The sequence below is a fragment of the Alnus glutinosa genome, chromosome 14 (genome assembly GCF_958979055.1).
Source record: "Alnus glutinosa chromosome 14, dhAlnGlut1.1, whole genome shotgun sequence".
Taxonomy (NCBI): Eukaryota; Viridiplantae; Streptophyta; class Magnoliopsida; order Fagales; family Betulaceae; genus Alnus; species Alnus glutinosa.
Window position 1 is genome coordinate 5,507,121 of NC_084899.1, and position 26,947 is coordinate 5,534,067.

Below are 26,947 nucleotides of genomic sequence, written 5' to 3' on the forward strand. Positions count from 1 at the left end.
TTAAGAGGATAAAAAAAAAAAATAATAATAATAATAATAAATTGTATTGAATTTTTGCTGCATCTGATCGAACGCGCATACCTATGTTTAAACAATCCAGCCACGTGGTATTATGCAACTGGACCTTTAAAATTATGCCAGTGAATAGCCCTGTAGCACTAACATCCTTTCCCTTCCAGATTACGTAACGGTAACGTAGCCCCTGGCCCCCAACCCGAATTCAAAAGAAGAGTCTAGCGAGATTTTGAAATTTGAAATTAGTAACGGACAAATTCACTGGTACTCCTTTTCCAGTACTACAACTCTTCCAATCCAGATCCTCCACTCTCGGACTCTCTCCCTCTCCCTCTCTCTCACACACACACGCACGCACGCACGCTGCACGCAAATAGACACACAATGGCGTCTCTGACTCCAGGAATCCTCCTGAAGCTCCTCCAATCAATGAACTCCACCGCACGCGTCACAGGGGACCATCGCTCGGCTCTCCTCCAAGTCATCGGCATAGTCCCCGCCCTCGCCGGCTCCGACCTCTGGCCAAACCACGGCTTCTATGTCCAGCTCTCCGATTCCCTCAACTCCACCTACGTCTCGCTCTCCGACCGTGACAACGACCTCATCCTCACCAACCGCTTACAGCTCGGCCAGTTCGTCTACGTGGACCGCTTCGACTTCGACTCACCCGTTCCGAGGGTGTGCGGAATCCGCCCAATTGCTGGCCGCCACCCGTTTGTCGGAAGTCCTGAACCACTCATTGCCCGCATTTCAGCCTCGAAACGCGAGTTCGTGATTCAGCCTGTGGCAGATTCGGATCAATCTGCAGACCCGATTGCAGTTTACTTGTCGAGCAAGAAATTAGGCGAACATAAGGAATGTTCGAAGGTTGAGCAGAAAGGCGAAAAGGGAAGATCGAGGCAGGCTCTGGCACCTCGAGACAATTTGCCTATTGGAAATGTGGGGAATTCTGATGAATTAAAGGTTTCGGATAGGCCTCAGAGGTTCTCATCTCCAGCAGGGGCTAAAAGGTCAGTATCTATCGGAAAGAAGAACACGGCCGTGGTGGGAAGAGACCCCTCACCGGCTGCAAAAGGCAAGCGGTCAGCATCTCCGGTGCCATCAAAATGTGTGGTTCCGAGCTTGGTTGCAGCTCGAGAAGATAATCTGAAGGCGTCAAAGGAGCCGGCGATTATCGTGCCCTCTAGGTACCGGCAGCCTTCTCCCAACGGTCGGAGGCAGGCCTCGCCTAGTGTGAGGAGGGCCTCGCTTTCTCCCGGGAGGAGGTTGTCCGGGGGTGTCAAGCTTTCACCTCTAGTGGCAGGTGGTGCTGCGGATTCGACTGGTAAGAAGAAGATGGCAACTATTGTTGCTGGAATTTCAAAGATTTCTGAAGCAATTGCTGGGTCTGCAAAGACAAATCGGAAGAGCTGGGATGAGCCACCAGCGGTGGCAGCTCCTGTGGAGCAGAAAGAGAAGGGTGTTTCGAAGAACAAACCAGATCTGCAAGCAATTTTGCGGACTCAGGTAATTTCCTTTGTGGGTACTTTTATTGCTAGACAAAGCTTTGATTTTTTTTTTCCCACTGCTTACACAATGAAATCTTGTCGTTATGATATCTGTACTTTTATTCTCTCAATCTTTTTTTTTGTTGCCAACACTTTATAAGTTAAGATTTTGTTACAAAAATAAATTTTATTTATGGAATATGTGACAATTTCAATTTACAGAGAAATGATGAGAAATGATGAGCTTGTTTTTTGGTTCTTTGGTACTGAATGGTTAATGATATCATTTCATTTTTTTTGGGTTTCAATCTTGCTTTTATTCTCTAGATAATATTTTGCTCAAAGTTTTGCTTACCTGCTATCTTAAAATATTAAAAAAAAAAAAACAAAAGTGCAACCTCTGACCGGCTTTTATTTTGGTAACTCTACTCCAAGTTAGGAAAGAATCCAATCAGCATGACATATGGTTATGGTTGATATTGCTGAATTTCAGTTTGGACTAATTAGAGATGTGCATACCCTTGCATCACGATACACTGGCCCCTTAATGATCCGATATTGTGGAAACAAATAGTTGTGAACAAGCACGTTTGGTTCCAAAGTTTGATTTACCTAGTTGGTGGACTGATGTATAGAGAAAAGTAAAAGAGAATGAAATCGGATCAATAGCTTCTGGTTGGTCAGCCTTCCTGTTAATAATCTGATAAAACGAACTTTACTGATTCATATGACGTGAAAGAATGAAAGATGGTGATTGGACAACTCATCAAAACGTATCCTTGTGGTCCGAACCCGCTGCATTTCCATCATATAGCCTCCCAATAACATGAATACGCTGTTCAATAACGTCCTTTAGTTGGTAAGTTATGTATAATCTCAATGTATTGTGAGAATGTTATCAGCAATTGACACTCTGCACTTAACCTTTTCCTTAAAATTATGTGTTAATGGTATTCTTAAGATTTTCTTCTGTCTATTTGCATTCTCTGAAGAGTTTGCATTGATATACTCTCCTAAGCTTTTTTCCTGACATTCTTATGCTGCTTTCCAGGCTGCAATTTCTAGACGTTTAAGCGATGTGAATGGGCGAAGACCCAAGACTGATGATTCTTCAACTGATGAGAAGACAAAGCCTAGTTCTCCAGACAGTTGTCTAATTGAGGAGAAATCAAACATTGAAGCTCTAGGTATCACTGTTCATGAAAAGAAATGGACTGATGGCAGTGTTCCATTGAATGCAGTGTCTGCTGATCTTGCAAGGCTTGGGAAGGTATAGATCAAGATTTGGAACTTGGGATTGACTGATTGCATCAGCTAGCACTGCATACAACTAAGTTATTAGCAATTTTATAGCTATGACATGATTACATCTCAATGGAATTAGTCACAATTTAGAGAGCTTAGCAAGGATGATTTTATATATAGTCAACACACTAAAAAAATACTCAAACATTGATTAAAGATTGAAGACAGAAGTTTGAATTTTCACACATCACCTTAATGCAGGAGGCCATGCAAAGGAAAGTGCTTGCTTCTGCAGCTGCAGCTGAAGCGTTGAGGGAGGCCCTTGCTACTGAGTCTATTGTAAGGAGTTTAAGGTAATAGTTCCTCCCTTCCCCTCCTCCCTCTTTTCTCCTCAAGCGCATGCACATTTGTATCAAAGACATGCGTATAAATTAGGGTAGCATCATTTAACAAATAATAGCATGTGAGGTACAGCAAGAAAGCATACTCTAATCATTAATACTGACTTCGCATATTCTCATTGTTGAAGTGAGCTTAACTTTCCTACTTTCTATCCTTTTCAGCATGTTCTCAGAACTCTCTTCTGTATCCAAGGCTGGAAATCCTTTACCCACAATAGATCGATTCTTCACTATCTATAACGACGTTGTGAGATCAACTACAATTGTTGAATCAGTTGCCAGGTGCGGCAATTCTGAAACACCTAATGATAACATTCCCCCAGAGCCTTCAAACCTTTGGGTTGAAGCTGCCTTGGCCACAGATCTTCAGATTGTCTCCCTTCTTACCAGCCAAGATCGCGAGCCTCCGTCAACTCTGCAGAAAAGTTTGTCAAAACGGCAATCTCATAACGCACCTGGCAAGAGCCATCTAAAGGCTTCCTCATGTCCACCATCCAATCCTAGTCTTGGGGTGTGGACAAGGGGTCATGGAATGAAAGAGACAGTGGAGCTTGCAATGAAGTTGATGTCTGAAATGCAAGCGTGGCTTCTAAGATTTGTCGAGGAGTCCCTCGACGCAGGTTTTAGGGTGTTCGGGGAATGTGGTACTGATGGGGGCAAATCAATATCTCTTGATGGTAGCTCCATTGCAGTAGTTTTATCCCAGTTGAAACGAGTCAATAATTGGTTGGACCTTGTGGTTTCTAAAGGGGATGAGCTACTGACAGAAAAGGTTGAGCGGTTGAAGCGAAAGATCTACGGGTTTGTCATTCAGCATGTCGGGACTACGTTTGATAACTCCTCGCCCCTTGCTTCATCTTGATTCTCTCCTCTCTTTTTTGTATCAAATTAGTTATTGTAACTCTTATGTTTAAAGTGTTATCTGAACAAGACGTGCTTCTCAAACTGAATTGTTTTGTGTCATTTTTCACGTCAAAATGACGATTGATTCATTGTAAAATGAGTGCAGCAGGTCAAACTGAATTGTTTTGTCATCAGTAGATTCATAGTGAAAATGTGTTTGCTTCCTCGCAAATAAAGATCAGAAGTGGTTTGACGTGAAACCTAACAGAATTCGTCAAATTTTTTAACAGAATTTGATTCCAATAAGCGATATGTAAATTAGTCTACCCACGTGGATTTTTGAATTCACTTTAATACTACATGGAGCGATTTTTAAAATAGGTCAATCACAAGGACTGATGGGGTGCATTTTTTCATTTTCCTAACGGAAAGCCACTCTAGGAGGATTGGGATTTACTCTTTCACATTATCTGTCCAAAATTCCAAATTACTAGCAATTTAAACAAATAATTGCCATTGATCTTTATCCCTACAGAAGGGCTTGTGCTATTTAGAATTCACTGAACGAGGACCCTTGACATGACTACCATTTGAGACCCACAAATCACAAGTATGCAAGGCCTAATAAGATGCAACTGAAGTTGAGGTGGCTCGTTTCAGGCCTACAGGAAAGTCGTGGATGGCTATTTTTGACAATCAAAGAAAACAAACAGATTTTCCAGGAAAAATTTCTCAGTCGTTCCCTTGGAAACTTCTTATTCTTATAATATTGAGTATAACCTATACAAGGAATGTTTACATTATCATATCATCAAGATTGGGTTATTTACAGCCAATTTCTCTGATTACAAGCAAGTTACAAATTTATAAGATCATCTAAAAGGTCAACTCTGTACCCCCACAAATTGATGTTGGTGAACCAACAAGCATCGATTTTTCAACTAAGAAACGAGTGTTAGGTTGCATTTGCTTTGATATAAAATGATATTTTTTCTGGTAAAGTATTTTTTTTTACGTCAGATCCGTTTGTTAATATTTTTTAGAATGCACTTTCTATTTTTTGCTTTAAAAAAATATTTTAATGTGACATAAAAGTAAAAGTAATTTTTATTGTTTTACAAGTGTTTTCCGTTTTTCGGATTGATTATTAATGCTTTTTGTTTTTTTGTTTTTTTTTTTTAAAAAAAAAAAAGAGAAGAAAAAAGTGTTAATGCGTTATCTAACATATTGTATGATACTATGATAGGACTGTTACAAATAATTCATATTAATATGTCTGACTTCATAGCATGTGAATGAATAAAATATAAGCGTACCTTCATTGTTTGATGATGAGCTTGCCATCTTCGATTTTCCAACTGTCCCTGTTTGTAGTGTGTGTGGAGTCTAGTCTCTCAACCTTAATTTTCAGATGACCTAATGAAGTCTAATGGACAGGTGTTCACAAGAAAGGAAAGAGACATAGTTTTTCTACATCACATTATCCAACATCAACTCTACACCAAGATACGTAGGGCGTGAGTCTCATATATGTGGGTCCCATATATATGAATCTCACACTCAATATGTCTTAGTGTAAAATTGATGTAAGGTAATAATTTCGTCTCTATTGAACTACTCTTTTCTTGTCTTTGAATAGAGAGCCTCTTCTGTCCGGTCATGGCAGAAAACATGGGTTTTTTGCCCACTAATAACCGGTCGACACGTTAGCTAAAAAAATTAAAACCAAAGAACTGAAATGCTCCTGATGTAGTGAATCACTTCTCTTCATTCTTTCTTCTTCTATTCTTTTTCTTTCCTTTCACCGGGACAGAGTGAGGCAGAGGGAGAGAGTGGGTTTGAGAGGGGGAAGATCGGGAGAGTGAAACAGAGAGAGAGATGCTGTCGGAGAGAGAGAGGATCCGATCGACGGTGGGCCAGCGCCGAAGGAGCAGGTCCGGTTATGGGTCGCACACCGGTGGCTGGAGGTGCGATTTTCAGTGGCCAGAACCGACTTCCGGCGAGGCAGGGACGGTTCGAGAGGGGGAGATCGGGAGAGTGAGATCAGAGGAGAGAGTGAAACAGAGAGAGAGATGTTGTCAGAGAGAGAGAGGATCCGATCGACGGTAGGCCAGCGCCGGAGGAGCAGGTCCGGTTATGGGTCGTCGACCCGTGGCTGGAGGTGCGTTTTCGGTGGCCAGAACCGACTTCCAGCGAGGCAAGGACGGTCTGAGAGGGGGAGATCGGGAGAGTGAGATCGGGGAGAGAGTGAAACAGAGAGAGAGAGAGAGATGTTGTCGGAGAGAGAAAGAGAGATGCCGAGAGAGAGAGAGAGAGACAAACAAAAAGAGGATCCGATCGCCGGAGGAGCAGGAGGCGACGTCCGGTTATGGGTCGTCGACTGGTTGCCGGAGAACTGACTTCCGGCGAGGCAGGGACGGTCCGGCAGGAGCTTTGCAGACTGAACAGTAATTGGAGGCTTTGAGCTTTGCTTGTTGATTGATTTGAGAAAGGGAGGTTTTGCTTGTGTGTGTCTTGTATATTTTCTTTTGGTGTAATATGCTGATGTGTCTGTTTTCTATTAGAGGGCATAAAGGACTTGGTTTCTGCCAAGTCCGAACTGAAGTTATTCCCCTTTGAATATGCACGTCATACACAAAACAGAGAGAGAAGCGGAGAAAAGGCCGAATATATGAATAAATTATTTAATGAAAAGTTGATTTTACTTGTCTTAAACTTTGAAGTCGCAATCACTTTGAAGAAAATATATAATAAAAAAAATAAATGGCTCAGTATGCACATGCATGTGATAGTAAGGCTTACTGATTTCGGGACCCACAAAAGAGCCAGATCTAAGGATGACTTGCCTACACTTAGCTTTGGTGACTTTCTTTTTAATTGAAGGGACAACATTCTATGCAGTAAGAAAAACAAATCGTACATACGGACCGGATGATGTGTCATTTTTAAGGCATTTTGATTTTTACGTGAAAGTACACGGCTTCCTCAAGTGCTTACATAATAGGTCAAGCCCATTATAGACCTGAAAAAAGAAAAAGAAAAAAAAGGACTATGCTAGTCCACCCAACAGGAGTAAATACAACAATCTCCCACTTGGACAGCATAAGTCACTTAAACACAAAACAAACGCAAATAAGCATTTCAAAGCGCAGCCTGATCTAAAAGTGTTTGCAAGTGGCAAGTTATAATACATCGATAAGATGCATAACATACAACAAGCACTTACAATCACGTGATCAAGACATAGAATGTAAGTGTAGAATACAAATAGCACAATAGTGATCACTACATATTCATATGAAGCCAACTGAAACTCATACACAATGTCTCGTATCACAATACCAATGTCATAGTTCATATAAATGCGCGTAGGACAATACATGACAACACAAATTGAATTCTCACGATACACAAAAACTGCACATAACTCCCACTAACTCAATAAAACAGAATAATCTAATAAATGCATATGAGTCACATGCTCCTAAAACACTCTAGGAGATAACCCCTTAGTTATCGGATCCACTAAAATATGTTCTCTGAGAGTATGCACAACACATATGTGAGACTCAGTTACTTTCTTTCTACCAAACAAATATTTTATATCACTATGCTCGGATCGTGAAGAGTTTTCAGTGTTTCGAGAGAAAGAAACAGCTGCAAAATTATCACAAAATATCTTCAGCGGCTTCGCAATGGTATCCATAATAATCAGCCCTGAGATAAAGTTTCACAGCCACATAGCCTGATATGAAGCTTGGTAACAAGCTATATTCTCTGCCTCCATAGTTGAGGAAGCTATAAGTGTCTGTTTGACATTTTTTCACAAAACAACTCATTTTGCCATCATAAAAGTATATGTAGAAGTGGATTTCCTATCATTTGAACAACCTATAAAATCCGCATCGGAATATCCAACTACATCAAGAATATCAGATTGTCGATATGTCAACATAAAATCCTTAGTGCCCTTCAAGTATCTTAGTACTCTCTTTGTAGCTGTCCAACAACTTAAACCTGGATCACTCAAGTATTTCTCAAGTACACCTACAACATAAGCAATATTAGGTCGTGTACACACTTGAGCATACGTTAAATTGCCCACAGCTGATGTATATGGAATTGCTTGCATCTGAGTTCTTTCATTACCACTCTGGGGGCATTGAGACTTTGAAAATACATCACCTCTCACAATTGGTGCCTTTCCAGGAGAGTAGGACTGCATATGAAACTTACTCAAAACTTAGTCAATATAGGTTTTCTGAGACAGCTCAAGAACACCATTAGTTCTGTCACAAAGAATATGTATACCTAATACATTAGAGACCTCACCAAGGTCTTTCATATCAAAATGGAAAGACAACATACGCATAGTTTCAAACAATAACTCATTATCATTTGCTGCAAGCAATACATCATCCACATAAAATACAAGAAAAATTTATCTGCTCCGGCCCACTAACCTTTAAATATATACATTGATCAACAACATTTTCCTTAAAACCACAAGATGTGACAATTTCATCAAATTTCAAGTACCACTGCTTTGAAGCTTGTTTAAGACCATAAATCGACCTTTTAAGCTTGTACACCATATGTTCTTTACTATTCACTTGAAAAATTGCTGGTTGCTCCATATACACATCTTCGGATAGATGCCCATTTAGATTTTTGCTTAGTTTCATCATACCTCCTATAATACTCATTACCTCTATCTAATCTTACAGCTTTAACATTCTTATCTCTCTGAAGTTCAACAGCAGCCTTAAAAACTTTGAAGTCTTCTAAAAATTTCGACTTTTTACGAATAACCTGAAAATGACTATAACGTAAATAATCATTAATAAAGGTGATGAAGTACCTATAGTTTCCCAAAACAGGAGGAATAATGAGTCCACATATATCAGTGTGTATCATTTCTAGGACATTCTCACTTCTCCCATCCTTTTGTCTTCTAGATTTAAAAGCAAGCTTCCCTTTAACACAATCAACACAAATATCAAAATTAGAAAAATCTAGGTTAACAAGAATTCCATCTTTAATCGATCAACTTTTCAATTCTTGGCTTAGAAATATGGTCCAAACGTATGTACCACAACATAGAGGAAGTCTCAATTTTCCTACTACACTTGGAAACAATCACAACATTCACAAAAGAAGCACTAGAAGAGAAATAAGATAAAGAATGCATCAAGCCAATTATGTATAAACCATCACACAATGTGCCAGAACTAACCACAACAGAATTATAATAAATGATAACCATTCCATTTCCAATATAAAAAAATGTATCCACATTTGTCCAAAATAGAGATAGAGATAAGGTTTTTTTCTAATAGAAGATACAAAAACATCTTTTTAGATCCAAAAAAATGCCTAGAGGCCAAAACAAGCTTTGCAGTGCCAATGCGTTCAACTTCAACCTCCACACCGTTTCCCATGTTCACCTTCAACTCCCCATTACTCGGCTTTCTAGTGCTTTGAAATTCCTTTCTTCTCTAACCAAGCCGTATATTTCTTGCCATTTGCCTTCTTGTGCCCATTCATATGACAAAAGTTACATTTTCCTTTGAATTCTTTTGTCTTAAGCTCCAAAGAGACATCTACGTCAGTTTGTTAAGAAAAATATTTAAATTTCTTTATTTTATGTGTCACGTTGCTACTTTTGTCGCCCTTATAAATTTTTCTCTTAAAATGTCCACTATCATTTGTCGTCATAAAAACATGAGACTTTTCATTTTTCATCACCTCTTCTTCTTAAGTGACTATAGTAATCATTTCACTCAAGCTCCATTCATCTCTCTGAGCATTGTAGGTGGTCTTGAGGGCATCAAAATTGAGATGGTAAGGACTCAAGCACTTGCCAAACAAGAAAACTGTCTGCTAGTTCAACCTTCATTTGCCTCAGCTTATTGAAAAAATGAGCAAACTTCATAATATGCTCATGAACTCCACTAACACCATCATAAGTGGTGGTGGTAAGCAATTTCATGAAAGTTCCCTTATCTGCTTTGTCGAACTTAGTAAACTTATCCCCAACAGCAGCCAAAAAATCCTTAGCACTATCAGTAAAAGTAATACTTTGCCTAATAGACTTATTAATAGTGTACTTCATGATCATAAGACAAGTCCTATTGGAATGCCCCCAACGTTCATAGTAGGTCTTCTCTTCAATAGAACTTTTCTTAATAAGTTCAGCAGGTGCCTCAACCCTCAAAGTCAAATCAAGATTCATGATAGCTAAATTGATAGTGAGAGACTCATACCAATCTTCGTAATTAGTCCCCGTCAATGTTTTGATGGCAGATAATGGGAAGGACAAACCTTGATTTCCCAAAACTGAGAACATCACAACAAGACTTTATTATACATGTAAAATAAATAAATAAATCTTACTCATATAGTCATCACATTTTTCATGCTAGAGTCACATGCACAATAGACTCTTACACAAATTGTTTATCTCAAAATTTCATGTTAGAATTCCACACACAATGAATTCATACACATGATAAAACAAAATAATTAAATACAACGACTTAAGATGACCCACTATCAAGAGAATAAAACTTAGTTATCAAGTGTAGAGTATTTAATAATTTTTTTACCGTCCTAAGCATTCTACCAAAATAATGATTTACCGATATAACAAATCAGTTATCCGTATGGACCTTAGTAAAATTGCAATTTACAAAATAATCACCCCAATTTATCATGATTAGTCCCACGATAAGTGGGTACATAATCAATCTAAACCATTGGTCAAATACACAAGAGCATTATCCATATTGCACTAAAACTTTAATAAAAATAAAAATCCCAATTATTTGTAATGATTAGTCACACGATAGACAGATACATAACCAATCCAAATCATGTTTTGATGTACAATATTGCTTCATTGCATTAAGGAGTTTTGAGATTTTTGCAAACAAAACAAATATTGGGACCAATTAGCTACGGCCTAATCTAAGCTTTATAATTTCATTTTTGCTATGTATCGATATATGTTTTTTCTTTGGTCAATGAGGATTATGAGTGTAGGTTTTTTGTTTTGTTTTTTTCTCTTTTCGAAATTTGGTCTTGCTCACAGTTCACGTAATGATAAAGAGAATATAAAATGAGATATTTTTTTACTTGAAGTCAAATACGGGCTGTTAAACTTGCATTGTTTTGTGTTATGTCATGTGTGTATGATATAAACCAATTTCTTTTATGAGCAAACACAAAGGTTTCTTTTCAGTTTTGCACTCCGTAAAGTCGGACAATAAAAAATTAAAAATTTTTTTAAAAAAATGGTAGGCACATTTCTGGTCCTCTTAACACGCCTTTAAGTGCAATTGCGCAAGTGTTTGGATACCCACAGAATAACAAAAAAAGAAAACATTTATTACCGATACACTGTGGCACTGATAATAGCTTAAATATGCATGTTTTTATGGATTAAAAATAAGCATTGTCACATCAAAATTTCATATTTCTTGCATTTTAGAATCAATTGTGAAGAATATAGTTTAAAGGAAATGCAACTCAACACAGGCACACAGCCACAAAAAAGAATAGATCAACTCTGATACCAATTGTTATAAATATTTCATATTAATTTGTCTTACTTCATAGCATGTGAAGGAACAAAATATAAGCTTACTTTCATTGTTTGATGATGAGCTTGTCATCTTCGATTTTTCAGCCGTCGTCCTGTTTGTAGTGTGTATGGAGGAGTCTAGTTTCTCAATCCCAATTTTCAGATGACCGAATAAAGTCTGATGGGCCAACTCCATTCATTTATAGGGTGAGAGTGCATGGCTTCCTTAAATGCTTACATAATATTTTTTTTTTGATCGACTAAATGCTTACATAATAGGTCCAAGCATTGTGGACCCAAAATAAAAATTAGGAACTATGTTAGTCCACCCAACATTACCTGTTCGTTTGGAACCTCTACCACTTAAACATCCCAAACAAGTTCCTTTTGGGTTAATAGGCAAACTTCTATCTGCAAAGCCTCCTAATCCTCAATGGGTCTGTGATACTCTGATTGCAGCTTGGAAATTTGCCAGTCCTCTTGAAATAGGACCTATTGATTTACCTATCTTTATTGCATTAATGACAGTCATGTTTTGTAAAGGTAAACCATGAACTTTGTTGGAAAAATTATACACTCAGAAAGGTTGTAGGCCTCCAGGCCTATGGTCAGCCCACTGGTAACACCTTAAATGATATTAGGTCAAGCTGCCAGATTTGCTATTACCTCTAAGCCTATAAATACACATTTATAACAGGTATAACCTTAGATTGAATTTTTCTCATACTAAATACTCTCTGGAATTGTACTGGACACTCCCTAAGATCGCCGCTAACTTAGGTATTGGAGTGGGATCATTGGATCTCTCGACGCAATACTTATTATTTTGCAGATTATGAAAAACAAGGCGAATCAAAGATCGATACATTACCAAACCGGAAAACTGCATCAACAAACTAGAATCCAAAAGGGACAAATATTAAATTCAACTTCTTCAAAGGCTAATTCAGGAGACCAAGGCTTGAAGATTAACAGAAAACCTCGAACATTCCAGGAGCCTTGATTCAAAATCCGCTCAACATGAGCTCGGAGAGGAACAGTTAATTGAGTAACAAGAATGGCTGCTTGGGCTTCACCAATAGCAGCACGAATAGTGGAGATACTTTGGTTGCAAATCAGTTGACAATGAGACAAAGTAATGATGTGGTCGGCATAGGCTTCCCCAATGTAGTAAGAATCCACGTGTATTCTATGACAAATTTGTGTTATTAGAATGTAGAGAAGTAGGATTCAAAGTAAAGGTCTATTCACATATGTATGTAATACTAAAACGATGTCGTTTTAATTAATTTAATTATATATATATATATACATAAAGATGTGTATATTTTAAAACTGCTATCTGTATGTGTAAATAGTGAAAGGGACGCATAACTCATCCCTTCAGAGTCGCTTTCCTCTTTTTAGGTCTGATGGATGTGATTTAATAATTATCTAATCAAAGTCATGCCAATAATGCAATTTATTTCTGCTCAGGATTTGCTTTACTAGGGTTATAATTAAATTTTTGGCTTTCTTCTTTAGAGTGCACTATTTTTTGACTTAATTTAATATTTTACTATCAATGACTGACTAAGATTCTAGTCATCAATCCATCTGACCAACATGTTAAACTATGACCATCCTTGTCTTGCACGGTGAAAAGCAAAATTGGCTGAAATTATATAATCCCAGAGGTCCATGTATTCCCATCATTCGGCCCTGATTGGTAAGATGGTACTATATAAGCATGTAAGAGATAGGGAAAGAAAAAGAATGCATTTTTTTTTTTTTTTTTTTTTTTAATTTTTAAGAATGCCTTAAAGACACATAGTCCAAAAGAAAAAGAAGTAAGAAAAAAAAAAATTGATACAGATATTCTTATTCCCACACTTTTAGATGTATATTTTTTTTTTAACGTGACATTAAAAATTACTACTGGATCCAAAATATAATAGCAATTTATTCAAATTTAATTGTAATTTATTATCATGTCTAGGATGTACACGTAAAAGTGTGTAGCATTTTTGTAAAAAGTATGACCTAAAATATGTATTTTTTTTTTTTAAAATAAATTTTAAAGTTTAAAAAATTCATTTTTACAATTTCTTTTGCTAAACGGAGGCTAGAGGGGGGCCATAACTCCGACCAGCCCACTTTAGTTTCGTCCCTAAATAGAATAAGGGTATGTGAGTATAGAAAAATGTTCAAATGTTCAAATAATTGTTATGATAGTCCGAAAAAATAAGGACACAAATGTAATTGAAAGAATTCATTTAATGGTTAGTATATTTAAGTTGATGTATCTAATTGTATAAATGGTTTTACATTATTTATTAATATTTAAATTCTAACTATAAAATCAATATTATTCAAAAAAAAAAAACAAAAAAAAAAACCTAAAACTAAAACTAAAATAAAGCCCTCTCTTACCCTATTCGATACAAGTAATGTTAATTCTTTGGACGCCAAAAATAGAAACAAAAGTCAGTTACTAATTACTGTACAAAACAGGTAGGTGGGACCAAAACCTTTGCATGCCAGCCAATTGTCCCCCCACTCTGCTCATATCCATATGTTCTCTGTACGCACAATTAACCTCCACAAGAAAATCTGAAAATGCCAGGCCCCATGGGACCCACACCCAACGACCCTCATCCCCTCAATTCCTCATGAAGAATGCTTTCCTATTATCGCATTTATTACGATCTCTAAAAACCCACGTGGACTTTTGTTTTGAATAGAAAAAATATTTGTATTTTATAATTTTTTTCATAAATTCATTTAATAATCACATGAATGTGACTTAAATTGATTTTCTATTTAAATTATTAATGTGATAAGTGCTGCAACATTAATTTATAAATATATTAAGTAAATTGGCGTGATAAGTATTATCGTGCAAATTCAATTTATAACTATTTATAATAAGAAAGAGAAAGATAAATGTTATTTTACACTATGCAATTATTCTTTTAACGTTTTTCTTTTATTTGTTGACATGCCATAATCAATTTATTATTAATTTTTTCTTTTTAATTAAAATTAATTTAATAATAAATTAGTTATATCACGTCGACGAAAAATGTCGATATAAAGACAGCAGAATGCAAAATTGCAAAACTCAAATAAAATTATAATAAGACCTTTGGGAACAATTAATTAATCATGATTATATTACAAAAAAAAAAAAAAATCATGATTAGCATTGAGAAGCACATCTATGATCTAACGGTTGACTTCCACTCTGCCCACGTGTTGAGCCCCAAGCGCCACGTGGAAGATGCGGTCGTCACAGTCACACGCAAAATAAAGAAGACGCGGCTGCCCCCGCCCTCTCTGGCTTGTTCTGATGAAATAGAACGCAACGCTCTTGAGGGACGTGTGAAATCTCTTTCCTAAGTGACCAAAACGAATCGTTTGGTCCCGTCCAGATACTTGCCTCTCAGATCCTCGACCTGTCAATCTCGTAAACCCTAAATATGTCTCTCAGAATTTAAACTCATTTCCGATTTTGCCCCGGCTCTCAAGAATTCACCCACCATTATCATCAACTCCTAAAAACGCCGTGCTAATACAACGCTGAACGCTGTTTTCCGTACAGAAACGGTAATTCTGGAAAAGTCACTGTTTGGTTACGCGGATTAGGAAATGGTGGGAGGAGGGAGCAGGAGGGAGGAGTCGGCGGCGATAAGCAGCACGAACGTGTTCGCGGCGCTGGGTAGCTTGAAGAAGAAGAAGAAGAGCAAAGGCTCGGCGTCCGAGAAGGATTCGGAGAAGGAGAAGGAGGTGTTCTGGGCGCCGGCGAAGCTGACTGTGAAGTCGTGGGCCGATGTGGACGACGACGACGATGATTACTACGCCACCGCGGCCCCGCCCGAGGCGGCCTGGACCGCCGCCGTGGAGTCGACGGCCGTGAAGGAGAGCGAGGCCGAGCCTGCCGAGGAGGTAAATTTCTTTGATGATACATTGGTTCTGCTTGTTAAGTGGTTGTGATTTTGTTATACACGCACATGCATGTAATTTTTTATAGGATTTGTGCTGAGAGAGTCACTCTGTTGGATACTCTTCAATGGTAATTTTTGGTTATGTTTAATGGTAATGCTTATATTTCAAAAATGACGATACAATGATCGGAACGGAACGAAGAGAATGACTTTGTTGTTTGTTGCTATTTTGGAATAATCAGTTTCTTTTTACTGTGATTTTGAGATTAGATGAAATATGACGATTGTACATTTGTTGGGGGGATTTTTGTGTGGTACGATATGATGATTGTGCATGCTCTAAGACGAACATTTTGTGCATTTTTAGATGTATTTTCTCTTAAATTTTTGTCTGATACTTATCACACACAAAAAAAAAAAAAAAAATCTTTTTTTTTTTTGCCTGACGGATGAATTTGGTGATGTTGATGTGGGGACTACGTGTTGCAGAGCTTTATGTGAAAATTAAGATAAAGAATCAAGATAGCAGGGAATTTGGATGCTTTTGAGTTTGACTATATTTTCACAAGTGATCAGTTTTTGCATTTAAGGAAAAACCAAGACTTTCCTTTTGTAAATGTGGCTTAGTAAATGTAAAATCACGATTTTTCCTGGAGTTCTCTCAAATTTTAAGGATTTTGGTTGGATTTTGAGGGTACAGTAGTGTTATGTCTGCTTTGGTCAATCATTTGCCACATTTGGTAGTATAGTTTCACGAAAATGACACTAATCCTTCAAAGTGCATGTGTATTGGTCCCCTGTGTAAAGGGTTGCCCGCTACTCTGTCCTGGCTTGTACGTGTTGAATGATAGCATCTTTGTTAATTTGAGAATGTTTGGTGTGGTTTATGGGGATGCATTTTGTGTTTGTTGTTGCCTTGGAATTTTTAGGATTATATTGCTTCTATGCAATCATTATGAATAACAGATATCGAAGATGTTATGTAGCTTGTCGGGATCCATGGTTTATCCATAATTTGTGTTAGTTTAACACATGTTGGTGGTGGCAGCTAATGACGGAAGACATAGCCATGAGCTTCTGTTTTGCTTTCTTCACGACAAAGCGATCGGAAGTATTTTCTTTGTTGTTGCCTTGAACTCTTTAGGGTTAGATTAACATTGTCCTGTAACTACCAATAATGGACGTGGAAAATGTAATGCAGTCCAAGGAGTATCTGTAGTTTGTGTCAATTCAACACGTGTTGATGGTGGCCGCAAAAAAGGGTAGGCATGGCTAGTTGATAAATATCTTTCCTTTTGTTGTTTTGATGACAAAGCGATCACATCTAAATATATTGAAATTACAAATGATCCCTTTTTAGTGTATCTCTAAAGCTCTTAATTGTGTTATGTCTCAAGTTGATAATTTATTAATTGCTATGGATATAGATTTTGGCTAATGTTTTGTCGCCAAACATTTGGATGAATAGCCTGACAAGCATCTTAGATGATGGCCTCCCATTGATGACATCCAATGTACATTTCATTTATAGCGTAAGAACTGGTTATGGACCACCAAAGTAGGTGGCATTTGACCGAGGATATCAGGTTGCTAGAGTTGACAACCTGTAGACTTGTTGCTTGGTGAACCTGGAGCAACTACAACTTGGCCTTTGATATAAGATTAATATTTATTTATGATTTTGTTGCAAGAATGTTGCTTACGAAAGTCCCAAAATATATGTGAGATATTGAGATTTTAGCAAGTATTAATGTCAAGGAGTTCATTATTTGATTTCACTTCCGAATATTCTTGCATAGATGAAGGTATAACCAGAAACCTTGTTTATAATGCAAGAAAATGTTGTTTCTTCTGCCTGATCTTAGTTAGTGCCCTAGTGGAATCTAAGAATCTTAGGCAGATCATGTTTTCAGGAATTTAATTGGCAGGTGTGGATAGAATATCAGGGTTAAACTGTGGACAACCACTTTTCCCAAATTAGTTATAAAGATTATGTTGCCAAGATTTAATGTATTATTCATAAACAATGAAAAATTTTGCATATTAGGAAAAGAAAAAACTAATATAAATAGAAGACCTTTTGTTAAAAAGTACCCAAAATAATAATAATAATAATAATAATAATAATAAGGGAAGGAAATGGCCTTTTGTACAGAATTTCCTTATTAATGTTTGGAAACCAATAGAAAGTACTCATAGCTACCAAATATGGTGATCAATCTATATGACCTAACAGTTATGAAAACAATCTTGCCAAAATAGTGAAATCAAATTTCAATTCAAACAATAACAGGGCAATAATCATGGTAAGAATTTAAACGTCAATGACATGCTTTACCAAATAACATAGGCCAAAGTTTAACAAAATAAGGAGGGTTTTTTTTTTTTTTTTTTTTTTTTTTTTTTTTTTTTTTGCATTTTACATGTGTTATTTGTTTATTTATTTATTTGTTACTTTTAAATAAATGTTTATTTATTTATTTTCGTTTGTCAACTAGAGTTTTATTTTCTACCTTTGGTGTAGAATGCCTTATCGTGGTGTTTTATTTGTGACTGCCCTATTTTTCATAATTGTGTATCGTTCCTCTAGTTACATTCAGTAATTCTTAGATTTACCAATATTGGGTTCCAGGAAAGTGAAAGTGAGGAAGAAGGTCTTGACGAAGTTGATGATGATGCTGAGGAAGAACATGAAATTGAACCAGAGGCACCAGTAGAGACCGAGCCTGTTGTTAGGAAGCCTCCTGAAGCTTCCTTGGCTCCAAAAGATACAGAAAGGCAGCTTTCTAAGAAGGAACTGAAGAAAAAAGGGCTTGAAGAACTTGACGCTGTTCTTGCTGAATTAGGATATACCAACAGAGAAGACAGTGGCCGAGATGATACCCGTGGTAATTTAGCATGTGTTTCATGTATGGGCATAGAAGTCGGTCCTTTCTTCTGTTAATTAAGGATATTTAGGTTGATTCTTAAGCAATGTACAGAGTTTATATTATGAAACTGATCTATTAGCTTTCAAAATACAAATGCTTTCCTTTTAAACACCCATGCTGTTAAGAAGTGCAGAACTCCTGAATTACAAGAATTCAGTTGTTATTACATATCTCTTTCCCTTGAACTGCTACTGATCAATTTATTGTTCTCCCGGATTTTGTGTCTTGTAGATTAAATTTGTTATTTTTCTTTGGCTAGGTACTTGGTGGTTTTTCTGAAAATAAATTATTTTTTTCCTAATTCCTGCAGGTGTTGCACAAGAGAAGAAAACAGAGAGTCTAGATGGAGAGCTAGAAAAGAAGGAAAATACCACAGGGGAGAGCAAAAGTGCGAAAAAGAAGAAAAAGAAGGATAAATCTTCAAAGGAGCCAAAAGATTCCCAGGACCAGCCCGATGGCGCTGACACTGGAGATGCAACTGAAGAAGCTGCCGGGAGTGAAAAGGTAGAAGATATATCTTCTATTGATGTTAAAGAGCGGCTAAAGAAAGTGGCATCTATGAAGAAGAAAAAATCAAGCAAAGAGATGGATGCTGCCGCCAGAGCCGCGGCTAGTGAGGCTGCTGCAAGAAGTGCAAAGCTCGCTGCAGCAAAGAAAAAAGAGAAGAATTACTACAATCAGCAGCCGGTTAGGTAAGCTGACTGAGATCCATGGTTTTTGTAATTTCTTTTTCTTTTCTCATATATGAACATGTACCTTTTTTTATTTGGTGAATGCAAAATAAACATCGGGAACTGGTTTTGTGAAGTTGAGTTTCATAAAGAAACTTCTAGTTTTACTTGATATATCTTTTTAAATTTATAATTATTTGTCATATTTTTATAGTCAAGTGTTCAAATTATTCATGAAATTCATCGCATACACGTTTATATTAAGTATTTGAAATTGGGTAAATTATTCTGTATCAATTTCTTTATCCGGTTTAAAAAATACAGCAACCCTCTTGCATGCAGTGGTGTTTTCTTTTGGCCGGTGGACTTATTTAACAACGAAAAATAACATAAATCAAGATCATGAATGATATCACCACCAACTGTTCCACACCAATATACCTTCATAATCCCAATCTATATATATATTTAGCCCAAGCATCTTTGTATGTCAAAGCAAAACTCTTTCCTCTACAAATGTCACCACCGCTTGGCATGACTTCTGTCAGCGCTCTCTCATGGCTCTTCCGTGGGTTCAAGAGCTCCATTTCGCTCACCTGAGAATATCTCTCACCATTGATCGTATGGTTCCTGTCATGCCCTCAAGCTCCATTCCTGCCAGCCCCGGCGATAGCCTTTACCTATCTAACCTCGATGACATGATCGGAGCACGCGTTTTCACCCCTACAATATATTTTTATCAGTCCGGTGACATGAATTCCGGCCAAAAACCCGTCATGAAAATACTAGGCGATGCTCTTGCAGAAGTCCTAGTCCCTTACTATCCTTTATCTGGCAGGCTTAGAGAGACCGAAAACGGTAAACTGGAAGTGTTTTTTGGACCGAAACAAGGGGCACTCATGGTGGAGGCACACTCTGAAATGGCCTTAGCAGATTTAGGAGACCTCACAGTGCCAAACCCTGGCTGGGAACCATTAATCTTCAAGTTCCCTGATGAGGAGCCATACAAAGTTCTTGACATGCCATTGGTCATAGCTCAGGTAACTATTTTTAGATGTGGTGGCTTTAGCCTGGGCTTGAGGCTTTGCCATTGTATTTGTGATGGAATTGGTGCCATGCAATTTGTTGGGGCATGGGCTGCCACAGCAAAGGCAGGTGCCTTGATAACAAACCCTCAGCCATGTTGGGAAAGGGAACTTTTTCTGCCTCGCAACCCTCCGGTGGTGAAATTCCCACACCTCGAATTTATGAGAATTGAAGATGGCTCGAGCCTGACAATGAGCTTGTGGCAAACCAAGCCCGTTCAGAAGTGTTATAGGATTAGTCGGGAGTTCCAATCTTATTTGAAACATATGGCTCAGCCGGATGATGTTTTTGCATGCACTACCTTTGATGCTATGGCTGCTCATATATGGAGGTCATGGGTGAGAGCACTAGATGTAAAACCACTAGAATATGAGCTTCGGCTTACATTTTCCGTCAATGCCCGTCGTAAGCTACAAAACCCACCATTAAAAGAAGGGTTTTATGGCAACGTGCTGTGTGTAGCATGTGCAACAAGCACCGTCTCGGAGCTTGTAAATAGCCAGCTCTCTGACACGACCCGTTTAGTTCACAAAGCCAGGCTCAATGTTTCAGAAGAGTATTTGAGGTCTACAGTGGATTTCATTGAGGTGGATCGGCCAAAAAAACTTGAATTTGGAGGGAAATTGACAATTACTCAATGGACTAGATTTTCCATATATGAGTGTGCAGATTTTGGGTGGGGAAGGCCACTATATGCTGGTCCTATAGATCTGAGTCCCACGCCTCAAGTTTGTGTGTTCCTCCCAGAAGGAAAGGCTGATCTTAATGGGACAATGGTGGTATGCATTTGCCTGCCAGAGGCCGTTACCGATAGGTTTACAGAATATTTTGTGTCTGATATGCTCCAGCAATGAAAACCGTGTTGTAAATACTAAAAATTAAGCTCCAGCACTAAGACCATGCATTGGAAATAAAGTATCAAAGATCAATGCATATTTTGTAGTTCAACTTGTAGGGTAGATTTACTTGTTCACCACTTCTAACCTCTCTATATATAAATAGAGACCATTGTAATACTGTTCATAACTTATTTTAATACAAGATGTAGCCCTAACGTTTCCGCTCTCTTCTCTCTTTCATATTATATTTCCCATAGTATATTTCTACACAATTTTTGTCAATATGGCTGTGTTTTGAATGGCAGCATCATTGAGTAAGGACGGACATAAAATTTATCATTGATTATCAAAAAAAAAAAAAAAAAAAAAATCAAACTCTAATATGGTAAAAAATAAATAAACGATCTCTAATTATGGTAAAAAAAAAATAATAATAATTGGGGCCTTAAAAACAGTAATGCTAAGCACCATCTTTTTATCCTCTCAAAACTGATGTGGCTTTTAAAATACCATTGGGTACATAATTCCACAATTTAGTACGTAAATTCTGAAAAAAAAAAATTAAAAAAAATCTTGGATTTAAATTTATAGGAAATCGTTTATGAACTTTTTACAAATATAGATGCATGGAAAGCACAATATTGCAATAAATAACTATACAATTTTAACTTACGTAACAACAATGACAATAACTATGAAATTTGTTTTCTTTAAACTTTGCATGAGATTGGAACAATTTTGTTTATTTTTTTGCCTTGAGCCCTTTAACCGCCGTATCTTGAAAGACTTTTATGTTTCAGAAAACTAATGATCCGTTTGTTTCAGCGTAAAATATTTTTTAAAAAGTATTATTTGTATTTTTCAATATTTGGTACAACTAAAAACGATGGTCAACGAAAATCATTTTCAGTTTGACTGTAAAAACCTCTTTAATTTTTGAAAACGATTTACAGTTTTAAAAACCCTAAATCGTTTTCTAGGTTTAAACTCTTCATTCTTGCAGGCACGTTTATTGGAATCCGTCATCGCCAGACATTGGAGTTTGTTGGTAGTCCGAATCTACTACCGAAGGTTCTCAAATTTTGGTATTCGATCGCCGGAATCCGGCGACTTCCGACCACCGTTGTCGGATTCCGGCAACCAGATTTCTCCTAAATTGGTCGAAATCCAGCCAGTTTACTGTGCCAGATTCCAGCCACCTTCGTTGGAATTCGGTTAACCCAGATTCTAGCAAAACTTACGAAATCTGCCCATTACCACTGGATTTTGGCCTCCATCGCTGGAATTCTGCTGGCCAGTGACAGAATCTCGCCACTGGTGGTTTTTCGTACGAAACAAACAAAGCATAAGTAGAAGCTAAGTTTCTTATTGAGACAAAACTTACAAGCACTCAAGTAACAAGAATTATAAGAATTAAAGAGACAAGAGTTAGAAGATGATAGATTAAATTTATTGTTGTTAATGTAGAAATAGAAGATACTTATAATGTTAGACTATTTCTCTATAAATAGAGTCTTGTATTCAATCAAATTAATCAAAAAAATATGTAACAAAAAAAAAATAAAAATTTTGACGTTTGGATGTAAGACATAAGCCGAATTACCTTAATTGTGTCTCTTTTTTATTCTTATCTCTTTCCTAAATTATGTGTTCTTACGCTTCTAATTACCTTACTTCAGACACTCTCTCTCTAAATTATCCAAAGCTAGTGAATTAAGTAATTAACCACTTTCTTTGTTTCAAAACAAGCTGAGGAATCATCTATTTATAGAAAATATTTACCATGCACCAATCTACTCATACGAAGTGCATTTGCCGTCAAGCCTAAGGATGCATTTGGGATTGCGATTTTGTAGAGAAAAAAGTGCGATTTTAAAACAAATCGCAGAAAATGAACCGTTTGAAAACTGCGTTTTTAAAAAATTGCGATTTGAAAACGCAGAAAAATGTTTATTCAAATCGCAGGCAATGGGGTGCTTTTTTGAAAACGCAATATTTTAAAAGGCTAACCTGTGATTTTAAAGGCCAAACTACGATTTTGCCAAACACTTAACTGCGTTTTTAAAAATCACTTTTTTAAATCGCATATTTTAAAATTACTATTTTAAAATCGCACATTTTAAAATCATTATTTTTAAATCGTATTTTTTGAAATCGCAAACCCAAACGAACCCTAAATCCACCGTTATAAATCTTTCAATTTTTTTTTTTAATTTCAATTGTTCGTTAAATTTTTTTGTTAAATTCTATCAAAATTTTTAAAATACCCTTCAAATATATATATATTTTTTAAAAAAATTGATAAGATATAAGTATTGGTCAGAACTTAACAGAATTTGAAAAATATCCACAATCGAATCTTTGAAATTTTTTATAAATTTCTTTTAAAAAATAAACACGAGTATTTTGAGAATTTTAATAGAATTTAACAGAAAATTCTAACGAATAGTTAAAATTGAAAAAAATTGAAAGATTGATACTTTAAATTGACACTTTTTAAAATTTGATATATTTTTTTTCAAAATTAATAAAAAATCATGGGTTATAAGTGAAGTTTTTCCTATTATTATTATTATTATTATTATCATCATCAATACAGATGATAACTTTTCATTAAACTCAAAACAAGAACCTTATATCAAACGCATAAAAACGATGTTGTTTTATATTATATATTATTGTTATTATAATGTAATATAAGAATGAATAATGATTCAATGCCACCTAAATATACAATTTTTTACCACCTTGCCTATGTGGCAAGGTGGTCCTCCACTATTTTTTGAGTTTTTTTATTTTTTAAAAATAAATTAAGGTGGTGGACCACCTTGCCACATAGACAAAGTGGTGAAAAGTTGTATATTTAGGTGGTAGTGAATCATTGCTCTATAAGAATAGGTGGTCATCATATTCCAACTACCTAAAAAATGGTTACATAATTATGAAGCAATTAATAACCGTTCCCTTGAAAATCTTAACAGCGTAAGCTTTTGGGGTGATGTATACGATTACCATCAACAAATCACGTTAACCAGCTTTTCCTTCAATGTTTGCTTTTACTTTTAGGTTCCTGATTCTACTTCCCACACGTTACTCTAAGCCCAAGCATTCGATTGTTCGAACGATTCTTAAGGGGACTCGACGTAGGGTATACGCTGCGATCCTTGGACGTTCTTGGTCGTCCAGCGCTGGTAATCTCAAATTTACTTTTTGCTTATGTTTGTTTGTTTGTTTGTTTGTTTTTTTAACCTCTTTGGTTAAACTCAATTATCCTCTGTTTGGTTGCCGAGAAATGGAGAAAAAGAAAGAATTGGAAATAAAAATTGAGGCGGTATGTTTTTGTTTTCACTCGGAAATTAAACACTCGACTGTGTTACAGTTCCTTTTTTTTTTTTATTATTAGTTTTGTCTTTTTTGAATTATCTTATATTTTTCCTCTATTTTTTCTCAACGACCAAACGTAACCTTTTCTATGTATATATAATATATATAAATCGATGATGAAATTTATATGCATTTTAGTTGTGTATATGGTAGCTATATTGCCTTACGATTATATACAAAACTTTGTTCTTTATGATATTCACATCGAATTCCGGAGGTTAATTGTGGAAGATTACACAATATTTCGCGGAAAATCATGTGAACTGTATACATCTTTTTCTTGCTAGCTTTTTGAGTAGTAAGATTGCTTGCTTGGATGCGAGTTGGGATTGACGGCATTTTAGAAAATATAAACATCATTCATTTTATTGGTAACACACTATTAGCGGTTAAGTCAGAAATTGGTGTACGAAGACTTCTCTTTAACTCATATTCTTTGCACTTGTCTACATCTTTGGCTAATTGATAGTTTTGGCATATCTCCATATCTACCAGGATATTCTTATGTTTGAGACTATCTGGATTTCTTCTTAGATTGTTATGCTCTTTTTTTTTTGGTTCTATCTTCTCTTCTTAGTGACCACTCTCTTCTCTCTTTTTCAGCAGTTTTCAAGTCTTATCAATTGAGAAAAGGAATCAAGGAATGTCATCCTTAAACCCAAATGCAGAATTATACATACCACTTAACAAAAAAGAAGCAAAGGATGAGAATTATGTTTCTGGGTTAACAACAGAGGGTTCTTTGAAGAATGGTCATAAGACTACTTGGTCCAGTTGTCCTCCTAAAGGCAACAGTGGAATTGATCAAAGCTATCTCCAAGCTGATGCTGATTGTGACATCCATGGCTTCAAGGGTCTTCTCATTGGCAGTGATTTCACAGAGAAGGGTCTACATGGTTCAAGTGAACTGACAAAAAAGCACTGCATAGAGGAAGACCCTGAGATGGATCTGGCTTATCTGGAAATCATGTTTCCCAATATGTCGGAGCAGTCACTTGCTGATGTTTACTCTGTTAATGGGGGTGACCTGGAAGCCTCAATTGATATGCTGAATGAACTAGAGGGACAAGTGGTATGAAGTGAAAACTATTACTTCAAATTATAGCATTCCAGAAATTACATCTGATGTTGTTATCGTAGTGATGGTGGGTTTAATTTCAATGCTACTTTACTCTTGAACAAATGCATTAATAGAATTGCAGGGAGGAGACTCCCATCCACCATTGCCGCCCTGTCAGAAATAAAAATTTTAGGAGATGGTTAGTTGAGTTTATATCTCCACGACATAGTTACATAAATTGTAGCCAAGATGGGAGAGTGATGATACCTTACATGTTGAGCCCTTTGGCATTATATGCTTATATGCAACAGCTTAGATTTTGTTTCCGTTCTTTTTGTTAAAGTAATTCCACCTTGCTTTTTATTAGAAATCAGTTGATGGTCTAAGATTTGAGTAGTGGGCGTTTTTGTGTAATATCTAAGATATGATTTTGCCTATGAGTTCTCCTATAGTTATTTTTTCTCAACTATTCTGATATTTTCTGCTCTGGATTGTTTCAAATTTGCAGCTCTGCCCAGTTGATTTTCCTAAACACCTGCCTGACCAATTGCACATTGGTGATGTGTCAGAATGTAGAGTTACTGAAGGTTCTTCTACAAACCTGAAGAACGTTTTCTCTGGGGAAGCCAGTGGGTCTGCAGCTGGTCCTTCAGATTCAGGCTCGAAACTGCATTGACAAAAAAGATTGAAAAAGAGGGGGAGAGAATGACTTGGCCTGCTTCAGAAGTTCTAGATAAGTAAGCAACTGGGTTATGGAATACAAGTCATGGAGTTCCTTTTGATATATTTTGTAAAGCATAACTGTTTGCACATTTCTTTACTGGTTAACACTTTTTTATTTTTTATTTTTTTTTCAGTAGAAATTATATTGCACGATGTCGATGCGATACAAACCTCATGTAACATCATTACTAATTTGTAAGGTAAGGGTGTCCATGAATTTATATACACATGGTTAAGATTGCACTTAAATCACATGAGACATTTAGGACCATAATATACCATCTCGTTCTATAACCGATGTCTACGGCGGCCCACTTTATCGACATTGACCTGATGGTAGCCTACTATTTCTCTTTTAGCAACTTCACTCACCTGTCAGTATTCAATGACTTTACACTATGCCCCTATATAATACCAAGATATTTAATTCGATTTTATATTTGACGAGTTGCTCCGATCCTATACTCGACATGGTGGTTGACTTTAATACCAAATCATATAAACAGCAAGTAGAGCTCACCAAGGAGAGAATGCCCAAAAACTCAAGTAGAACTTATCCTTAAAAATAGTTAAGATACACTTAAATTGGACCACCATGTATGTCCATTTTCTATTCTTTTCTTTCTTCTTCTCCCTTTTTTTTTTTTTTTTTTTTTTTTTTTTAATACTTGAAAAGGAACTACAAACTAAAGCCAAAGTTAAGCTTTAGGCTTAAAGAAAAGAAAATTATAGCAAACTGGAGTTGGACAATC

General features: G+C 36.6%; 4 protein-coding genes across 5 annotated transcripts; all 4 read left to right on the forward strand.

Annotated features, from left to right (window-relative positions):
- The first annotated feature begins 213 nt into the window (after positions 1–213).
- On the forward strand, positions 214–4,283 carry LOC133856542 (uncharacterized). The gene is made up of 4 exons (XM_062291594.1): positions 214–1,521; positions 2,554–2,772; positions 3,009–3,100; positions 3,311–4,283. The coding sequence occupies exons 1-4, from the start codon at positions 400–402 to the stop codon at positions 4,008–4,010; spliced, it is 2,133 nt and encodes a 710-aa protein (XP_062147578.1). The 5' UTR covers positions 214–399; the 3' UTR covers positions 4,011–4,283.
- A 10,599-nt stretch (positions 4,284–14,882) lies between these two features.
- On the forward strand, positions 14,883–19,275 carry LOC133857539 (uncharacterized). 2 transcript variants are annotated; one of them, XM_062292804.1, is made up of 3 exons: positions 14,883–15,503; positions 18,135–18,411; positions 18,743–19,275. In XM_062292804.1, exons 1-3 carry the CDS (start codon positions 15,207–15,209, stop codon positions 19,126–19,128), a joined length of 960 nt encoding a protein of 319 aa, XP_062148788.1. In that variant the 5' UTR covers positions 14,883–15,206; the 3' UTR covers positions 19,129–19,275. The 2 variants fall into 2 exon arrangements, with proteins under 2 accessions (XP_062148788.1, XP_062148789.1); XM_062292805.1 differs by having other exon boundaries at positions 14,885–15,503; positions 18,135–18,390.
- Positions 19,276–19,395: 120 nt separating this feature from the next.
- On the forward strand, positions 19,396–21,191 carry LOC133857538 (alcohol acyl transferase 1 allele RGb). Its single transcript, XM_062292803.1, has one exon. The coding sequence runs from the start codon at positions 19,661–19,663 to the stop codon at positions 21,041–21,043; it is 1,383 nt and encodes a 460-aa protein (XP_062148787.1). The 5' UTR covers positions 19,396–19,660; the 3' UTR covers positions 21,044–21,191.
- A 3,367-nt stretch (positions 21,192–24,558) lies between these two features.
- Positions 24,559–26,444, forward strand: LOC133856674 (polyadenylate-binding protein-interacting protein 5-like). Its single transcript, XM_062291732.1, has 3 exons — positions 24,559–24,677; positions 25,016–25,484; positions 25,981–26,444. Exons 1-3 carry the CDS (start codon positions 24,559–24,561, stop codon positions 26,146–26,148), a joined length of 756 nt encoding a protein of 251 aa, XP_062147716.1. The 3' UTR covers positions 26,149–26,444.
- Positions 26,445–26,947: the final 503 nt, after the last annotated feature.

Coding starts and splice junctions, on each gene's coding strand:
- LOC133856542 (XM_062291594.1), top strand. CDS start 400: ATGGCGTCTCTGACTCCAGGAATCCTCCTGAAGCTCCTCCAATCAATG. Junction 2,773..3,008: donor ATCTTGCAAGGCTTGGGAAG/GTATAGATCAAG, acceptor ACCTTAATGCAG/GAGGCCATGCAAAGGAAAGT. Junction 3,101..3,310: donor TCTATTGTAAGGAGTTTAAG/GTAATAGTTCCT, acceptor TATCCTTTTCAG/CATGTTCTCAGAACTCTCTT.
- LOC133857539 (XM_062292804.1), top strand. CDS start 15,207: ATGGTGGGAGGAGGGAGCAGGAGGGAGGAGTCGGCGGCGATAAGCAGC. Junction 15,504..18,134: donor AGGCCGAGCCTGCCGAGGAG/GTAAATTTCTTT, acceptor ATTGGGTTCCAG/GAAAGTGAAAGTGAGGAAGA. Junction 18,412..18,742: donor TAATTTAGCATGTGTTTCAT/GTATGGGCATAG, acceptor TAATTCCTGCAG/GTGTTGCACAAGAGAAGAAA.
- LOC133857538 (XM_062292803.1), top strand. CDS start 19,661: ATGGCTCTTCCGTGGGTTCAAGAGCTCCATTTCGCTCACCTGAGAATA.
- LOC133856674 (XM_062291732.1), top strand. CDS start 24,559: ATGGTAGCTATATTGCCTTACGATTATATACAAAACTTTGTTCTTTAT. Junction 24,678..25,015: donor CGCGGAAAATCATGTGAACT/GTATACATCTTT, acceptor TCTCTTTTTCAG/CAGTTTTCAAGTCTTATCAA. Junction 25,485..25,980: donor ATGAACTAGAGGGACAAGTG/GTATGAAGTGAA, acceptor TCAAATTTGCAG/CTCTGCCCAGTTGATTTTCC.